Source organism: Podarcis filfolensis (genome assembly GCF_964270895.1).
Source record: "Podarcis filfolensis genome assembly, chromosome: 13".
NCBI classification, from domain to species: Eukaryota; Metazoa; Chordata; class Lepidosauria; order Squamata; family Lacertidae; genus Podarcis; species Podarcis filfolensis.
This window is the reverse complement of record NC_139615.1, coordinates 45,812,918-45,821,425: the sequence shown is the minus strand read 5'-3', so window position 1 is coordinate 45,821,425 and position 8,508 is coordinate 45,812,918. Positions and strand designations below refer to the sequence as shown.

General features: G+C 43.3%; 1 protein-coding gene across 15 annotated transcripts in view; it reads right to left on the bottom strand.

The window, feature by feature from the left end:
- Positions 1–647: 647 nt before the first annotated feature.
- The window catches only part of SLC20A2 (solute carrier family 20 member 2), a 95,888-nt gene continuing 88,027 nt past the window's right edge, over positions 648–8,508 (bottom strand). For 7 of the 15 annotated variants that reach the window (XM_083582917.1, XM_083582927.1, XM_083582923.1 and 4 more), the window contains one exon: positions 648–2,726. In XM_083582917.1, coding sequence (XP_083439043.1) covers positions 2,562–2,726 — 165 coding nt within the window. In that variant the 3' untranslated portion in view covers positions 648–2,561. Of the gene's footprint in view, positions 5,602–5,858; positions 8,029–8,508 lie in introns of all 15 variants that reach the window. The other 8 variants (XR_014541007.1, XM_083582924.1, XM_083582919.1 and 5 more) reach the window with 4 other exon arrangements.

Here is an 8,508-nt window from a genome sequence, read left to right as displayed (position 1 = left end):
TTGTTGTACAAAGTTCACCAAGGGTTTAAATTATGCTGGTTGCGTCATTAGTGGGTTATATCATCCTGTCATGAGCCATGAGTTAATGTTCAGGTGCTTTGTGTTGTTAAAACAATGCAGAGTTGAGTTTTAAAGCCAAGAACCACAGCAGCACTGGGTCTTGAATAAGGAGGACATATTTTCCTTGGATTTCCTTTGCACAAGTGTGCTTGTGACAGTAGCGTCCAAGCATCGCTTTCTCTAGGCTCATGGAAACACATTCATTTGCATTTTTATGTATGAGATGTTCATTACGGGATTACTACCGAAAGAGTGCTATGGTAATTCATAAGGGGATCTTCATCCTGGGACAAACAGTCCCAAGGGAAATAAATAGAAGTTTTTGTTTGCTTTACACAGAGCTTGGCTTTATTTGGGCTTTGCCAATGGGTGTGTTCCTCTGCTGCCCCCCCCCCCTTCCAGGCCATTGTTACCAATTTCTAAACAAGAACTCACACAGAGGGAAAGCAAACGAAAGGATTATAACAAATGCAAAGTAAGCAAGGAATGCTTTGAGTTAGGAAGCGCCCACAGCTTAGTAGGTTGTAAATAGTAAAAACATATGGTTCAGTATCTTTTTTTAAAAAAAACAAGAAACAAGAAAGCAGTTCTAGGGCAATGTATTCTTTTATTATAAATTTAGAATGAATGACCAATGAAAAAGGATCACAATGGAGTACCAAGAAAGCTCATGTATCGAATTTTTTTTAGCAGCATTTCAACAGTCCTAGGCTCCCAACATTCTCCAAGCAAGACCTCCTCAAGCCCACTCCAGTAAACCCAACCTGGACACCGTTGCAAGTAGCAAAATCCTCTGGGAAGTGCTCATTTATGAGCTCAATGGAAACAAATGGGAATTGCTCAAGAACACAGATTCGTTTCAACAAGGCTTTCCAAAAGCCTGTACTCAAGGTTCCCATAGCAAGAGGAACTGGATTCATACCACTGTCTGCCAGGTTGATACGGTCCCTTTATACTAGTAAAGATTGGGGGGGGGTTCATCAATGTGTATCTACCAAATTATGACAAATTGCAGTTCTAGGGCCAGAGACCTTGTAGGCCTCTTCGGTAGTGTCTTCATATGACAACTGGCAGACTTGGATGCCTCTTCAAAAAGGGACAACACGTTTCTGAGTATTGGACACTGCCTTTTGCAGTTCTGAAGCAGTCGCAATGTGATTTTTCCCAGGCACCCTTGGCAATGTCCTAAGTCCCAGGCGACAGCAGAGGAACCCACACTGCAGCTCCTTCCCCTGCGAGCACTGAACTGGCAGGGAGAGCTGTAGCTTAGATTCCTTCCACATGCTCCGACATTTGATCAGAAATGGTTCTTGTATTCACTCCTCCTCCAGTTATGAGGGTAACTGTAGTATAAAAATCTTAACCACCAAACACTGTTGGTTAGCACCCCAAACTGTCCTAGATTGCTCCCTTTCAGACACTGGGCATAACACCGCCAATCTATGTTACCGTTGACACTGGGTGCATCAGGAAAAAGCAATGCAAAACCTTTCTGAAACCCCATCTTTCTCCCCCCCTTGAGCCTGCTGACAGATGGCTGTTTTGAGAGTAGAACTGGACCTATACACAAGGGGTGGAAAATACTTGTTTGATTTGAGGTTTGACACATAACGAAGCTGAGCTTTTACTAAAATCCTCTGTGGATGATATTTTTTATGTAAGACTGCAGCAGTACGACACTTTACCTGTTACAGTAAAACATGAGCGATACTATCCTGGCTTTGCTGGTGGCTGGCTGGTAGAAAATAACTTTAATTAGAAAGTTAAATGGGTTGCAGGGTGAGGAGAGAGAGAGAGAGAGAGAGAGAGAGAGAGAGAGAGAGAGAGAGAGAGAGAGAGAGAGAAACAGCACACAGATAGACAAATATAATACTGACAAGCTATTCCCCCTTCTTTGGTACTTTCTAAACTTTCTTATCCAAAATATATGAGGGAAATGCACCATTAAAAAGTTACATTTTTGTAAGTATTTACAAATTCAATGTTCATACAGTATTATACACAACAATATGATATGAACCGAGTTTTTGCCAATGTACTTCTGCACTTTGCTTCCAGTATCATTGAACAGCACTTTTTTTTTGTTTTTTTTTTTACAAAAAAGAATCTCATCTTTTTGCAGATTGCTTCATCATTTATCAAACCGACAAACACATCCCAGGTTCTTTTAAAAGATTAAAAAAATGGCTACTGAATGATACATTATGTACAAGTTTTACTAGGGATTAAGTTCTAGGCAATTATTTTCACCTCACTTATAACTTAAGGTAGTGTTACCTACTGTAAGCATATATATATATTTCTTTAATACATAAGAAAACGGCACCACATGTTATGTCACCAATGACACAGATGTTATGTACAGCAGATGTTAGATTCTGACGACAAATCCTTGCTGATTAGCTCTTGCTGCATGGTTTAAATAGGGAGCTCTGTGCTCTGGAGGGGAGACCTTTGCTTCTTCGGAGGCAACCCCTTCTTCCATGGAAGGAGCAGCGATGTCAGACGTACGGCAGGATGGCGTACATGAAGAGAGCCATGATGGCAGCGCTGAACAAGCCAGCCACGGGGACAGTCACAAACCAGGCGACAAAGATATTGCGGAAGAGGTGCCAGTCAACAGCCTTCTTGGAGCGTATCCAGCCAACTGCCACCACAGAACCAACCTTGGAAGTTTGAGAAGGGAATCAGAATTAAAGGCATCTTAACATGGGCAACAGATGCTTTATGACCTAGGGGTCCATAAATTTGGGTTTGCTTTTCGTAACCAGCTATTATCTGTGATCACCACCGCCCTAACGTCCCTCTGGCATGTAAGGCGATTCAGGGGAAGGGCTGGGCCAAACCAATCCATGCTTTGGAGGCACGTGGAAGCTGCAGGAGATGCACCAAGTGTCTCCAAAGCCTGGCACTAAGCAAGATCAATCCGTTTCACGAAAATGAAATGCCTCATCCCCTCCATTTTTTTTTGTAATGCAAGCCTCCCACTTTGAACTGGGTATTCCAGGGACTTACAATTGCCAGAAAGACTTGTGGCAACTGCTGACCAATCAGCAAACACATTTATGGACCCCTATCTATGACAAAACCAATGCCAGTCAGCTGAAGCCCAGAATTACAGAGTATCTGAAACTGGAATTCCTGCTTCCTTTTCACACAGGAGAAGAGCTCTACATGGATTTATCACACAAACTGAAAACTATTTGGGATGGGACAGGGAAACATACCTATTAGTGCCTTGCATAATTTGGATTCAATGGCAGTTCTTATTCTTATTATTTCTAGCTTTATATGACATTCTCCTTAATTTAAGGCCTGTGATAGCAGTTATGGAGCCATGCCCCTTTCAAAGGAAAGGCTAACCATTACAAATTAGAGAATCAACCATGTTTTATGTATTTAAAGTAATATATGTTGCTTTTCAGGGCAAACCATTTCCAAAGCAACTTAACAAGGTAATTTAAACACGAAACAAAAAACCCACCACTCAGTAACAAAAACTACAACTAGCAAGTTATAACAAATAAAATGCCCAGAAGTTTGCAACACGTGACATAGGTAAAGGTAAAGGGACCCCTGACCATTAGATCCCGTCATGGCCGACTCTGGGGTTGCGGTGCTCATCTCGCTTTATTGGCCGAGGGAGCCGGAGTACAGCTTCCGGGTCATGTGGCCAGCATGACTAAGCTGCTTCTGGTGAACCAGAGCAGCGCACGGAAACGCCGTTTAGCTTCCCGCCGGAGCGGTACCTATTTATCTACTTGCACTCTGACGTGCTTTCGAACTGCTAGGTTGGCAGGAGCTGGGACTGAGGAACGGGAGCTCACCCCGTCGCGGGGATTCGAACCGCCAACCTTCTGATCAGCAAGTCCTAGGCTCAGTGGTTTAACCCACAGCGTCACCCATGTCCTGTGCCACAGAAAGTGGAAATTAATTATGTGGCAGAGTATAGGAAATCGGTGGCAAAGCTGGATTCCATAAGTGAAGAGCATATGGCTTGAGGTTGGAGCTTAGATATTTTGTCCAGCTTTGAGCCCCATCCTGGAAAGAGCAAGAGCTCTTTTTCTAGCAAGCTGCAAATCTAGTGTTCTTCCATCCCTGCTATTGGTACGTTATCTCAGATATGCCAAAAGGGCTGACAAATCTTCTATCACTCTGGCAAATAGAAGAAGTATGTGTTTTTCCTGTTCTGATCACTGCCATTTTAGGGCTTGCCTGAAGCTGTTCTCTGGATGAAGGCTTGTAATACAATATATTTGCTCAAAAGAATAACTATGTTTTCACATCTCAAATAATGGATTGTGATTTGTCTTATGTGAGCAACTGCCATTTCTTTTAACAGCTTAACCCAATTTCCCTTCTAAGTGCCATTAAGTCCACAGTTTGTTTTCTTGTATTGCCAAGGTTTTCCTCTTATGACCCTACATTTCTCCCTAAGGGCTGAGTACAACTGAGACACTATCATGTTGTGCCTTCCTCTTGTCAGAGAGCATCTGGAGAAGAGATACTGCAGGCAAGAGGAAGCCATTTGTGAAAGGAAGGGCGCTAAATAAGAAGGCTTCGTATTTCCTTCCAAGCAAGTTTGGAGCTGGCTGGAATTGACTGATCAGGTGCACCAAATTACCGTATTTTTCGCTCCATAGGGTGCACCAGACCATAGGGCGCACCTAGTTTTTAGGGGGGGGAATAAAGGGGGGGAAATTATTTTCCCCCCCGCCCCAAAGAGCAAAGAAGCCATCCCGCTGTCTTGGCTTCCTCTTTAGCCACACACAAACTCTCCAGCCGGGGAGGCTGCGTGCGGCTTCGTTTTTAGCCGCGGGGCTGGGGCGGGGGAAGCCCGAGCTTCCCCCGACCCCAGCCCCCAGAACAGGTCCAGGAGCGGAGGCAAGGTTGCGCAGCCTTGCCACCGCTCCCGGAGCTTGCGGGCTGCAGGAGCGCTCCAAAGGGTTGCGGATAGCTGCCCAAAGCCAGGGGAGTTGGCACTGCACTCCCTGGGCTTCGGGCTGCAGGCTGCTATCTGCAAGCCTTCGGAGCCCAGGGGAACTCCCGCCGCGCTCTGAAGGCTTGCGGATAGCTTCCTGAAGCCTGGACAGCGAGAGGGGTTGGTGCGCACCGACCCCTATCGCTCTCCAGGCTTCAGCGAAAGCCTGCATTCACTCCATAGGGCGCACATACATTTCCCCTTCATTTTTGGAGGGGAAAAGGTGCGTCCTATAGAGCGAAAAATACAGTGAGTGGTACAGTAACATACAGAATTATCTGAAACAACACATTTGGTTGCTCTCTTCCCAATCTCCCCTGCCCCCATCCAAATAACTAGAAGTCTATATGTAACACATATGAAGCTGCCTTAAAAACAGATACTGGTCCATCTGGCCTTCTTTGACTGCAACCAGCAAGACCTCAAGCAGAAAGAAGTAATTCTCAGCCCAACTACCCAAGATCTTTCTTAGCTGGAAATGGCAGAGACTAAACCGAGGACCTCTTGGATGCAGCACATGTGCTTACTACTAAGCTATAAAGGTAAAGGTAAAGGGACCCCTGACCATTAGGTCCAGTCGTGGCCGACTCTGAGGTTGCGGCGCTCATCTCGCTTTATTGGCCAAGGGAGCTGGCGTTTGTCCGCAGACAGCTTCCGGGTCATGTGGCCAGCATGACTAAGCCGCTTCTGGCGAACCAGAGCAGCACACGGAAACGCTGTTTACCTTCCCGCCGGAGTGGTACCTATTTATCTACTTGCACTTTGATGTGCTTTCGAAGTGCTAGGTTGGCAGGAGCAGGGGCCGACAAACGGGAGCTCATTGTCTTACTGTAATGACTGTCCACAGATTTGAGCACCGCTGAATTAATGTAAGAAGGGCCCATATATGTTACAGTGGGAATGGCAGCTATATAAAAATAAAAACTGCATCAGGATAATGACTACTTCACTTGTCTATCCCTTCTGCCTCCTGAAGAGTCCGTGCAAATAGAAAGGCATATCCACCTCTGTTAAAATATTCTAGAGATTTACGGTTTGTCAGATAAATTACTAGGATGCAACATTCCAAAGGATTAATTCAATCCAATTAGTGTTGATGGCATAGCTCAGTCTTAGTCACCAAGAGTTAGTCATAGGACTATCTCTGATCAAATCAGTTCTGAAAGCCACAAGTCTGATCATAGTTACAGTAAGAAGTTACTGGCTAACATTCAACGTCTGTAATAAATTTCTTTTCCCCCTTGTCAGTCATTGCCCCTAGACCATAAGATAAAAATGGATAGTCACGAACATGCTTTGTTCTTCATTTTGCCTGGGGAAGTTTCACCTGATCCTTTCCAGAACAGGACCTACACCACCAGCAGGAATCATGTGTGCAAATGCAAGGTGTGCTCACATGACGACTGCTGACACTAGTGCAGCAACACTGGAACATTTATCTGCGCAGGCACCAGGCAAAGTGGCGAGTGAGCAGTGATAATGTTTAGGTTGACAAGAGGTCTGTGTGCCCTGCAGCCTTCCAAGACCGTTTAAGTTATCCTGTTGTTCTTAGGTGCAGCAGAAAACACGGTTCTGTCACCAATGTGGACGTAAAATTCAATTGCCAGTCCAGATGGCTTCTGTAAATGGGATCTTTGCCTGGATTGTGGGGATGGGGTTGGCTTCTGCTTATGAAATTGTAGGGGGCGTGTAGCACACTTTTCTAGCCCTGAAAGTAATGGACATGTGACTGTAATCATGGTATCTAAAAACATTGTTTAACTCGACCTCATATTACAATATTTTGCAATCTTCTTTAAGGAGAATAGTGATATGTTCATACATGAACTGTTATCAGCTCCTAGAGATTTTGTCTATTCTTCTACCTCATTACTTGCTACGGATTTTCCTTCTAGCAGATTGGTCACCCCACTGCGACTCTCTTTTTATTTGTTAGGGTGTTTTTTAAAGAGATTGGGGGGGGGGGAGGAACTTGGGGGAGGAGAATAAGAGAAATGGAAAGTGGGCAGTGGTAGAGATATGATATATGCTAAAATAAAGGGGGGGCAGGTCTGAAAGCATGAATAGTGATGTATATGAAAAGTACCACAATTTAATTTTAACACCAATTTAAAAAAATATTCAACTTATGCTCTGTTTTGTTTCATGAATTTTCCCAATTTTTAGAGGGTATCAGTGACACTGGCATCAGTTAACCCATTTCTAAACATTATCAAAGTTTAGCTGACTACGTTTTGATGAGAATACAGGTTAGAAAAGCAGATTAATCACTGAAAAGCTACAATCTGTATAGACCTTCTAGTTCTGATTGGCTTGAAATCAAATACCATTTGCCTTCAGATACATGAATGCTCGGTTCTGTATTTAATGACTTGTGATGTATGCTCCTAAAATTATGCACACCACAATCCATGAAAGTTACATATGAGAAACTGCAAATCTGGGGGAAGAAAATAAAATGTATGAAACTGTTAGTCGAAAGCTAATACTAAGAAGTTTAAGTTTATATAGAAGCAAGGAAACTAAAAGTTAAGATGATGACTGTTGCTTGTTAATACACTACAAAATGAATACTACAATGTGTTTTATAAACAGCAATAAGAATAATAATATAATATATACATTCTTTTTCTTTTCGCTCTCTTTTTTTTTAAAAAAAGAAAACCTCCCCAACATTCTAACATTTGGGGGGAATTTGCAACTCACATGTTTTGTATAATTTTGTAAATAACTAAATTTCCATATTTTAATTATTGCTTTTTTAATTTTAAAACTTGCTTGGTAGTACATTACTTAATGAAGGCAAAATGGGATGTGGGGGAATCAGCATTTGTTATTTGTTTCTTTTTCTTTAAAGATTGAGCATGGGTTTAATCGACGTGACCACTGCAGACTCCAATACCTTGCAATGAGTGGAGCTTATTGGGATACCCACATTTGAGGCTACAAGTACGGTTAGCGCACACATTACTTCAATGCAAAATCCACTGTAAAGAAATAAAAAAAAAGACAGATGGAGATTTTGAAGTGTAAGAGCGACACACAGGAAATCCCATGCCATGCATTCATCAGGAAAGTAGAAGAATGAACGATGAACAGTGTCAGAACCTCCGGACAAAGAAGGGTGCAGCAGATCAACGTTCACATGGCATGACCTGAGGAAAAAGTTACTGCTATTCAGGGCCAACTCCACCGTGCATGGCAGCAAATTTTGGTGTACCAGTCAAGGGCAGCACAATGTAGATTTTTAGTTTGCTATTTTAATTCCAATAGGCGGGCGTGACTTGGATATCCTGCCTCAGGCATCAAAACGCCTCGGGCCATCCGCCCCACTACACTCTAAAACATTTGGGCTAGTGTCATTATTCCTAAATGTTCTCATGTGCAGTTCCATAACCATGTGAAAACATCGAGATTAGACAGTTCCTGGTGTGCAGCCCCACCAATCTTCCCTTCTGCACAAGGCC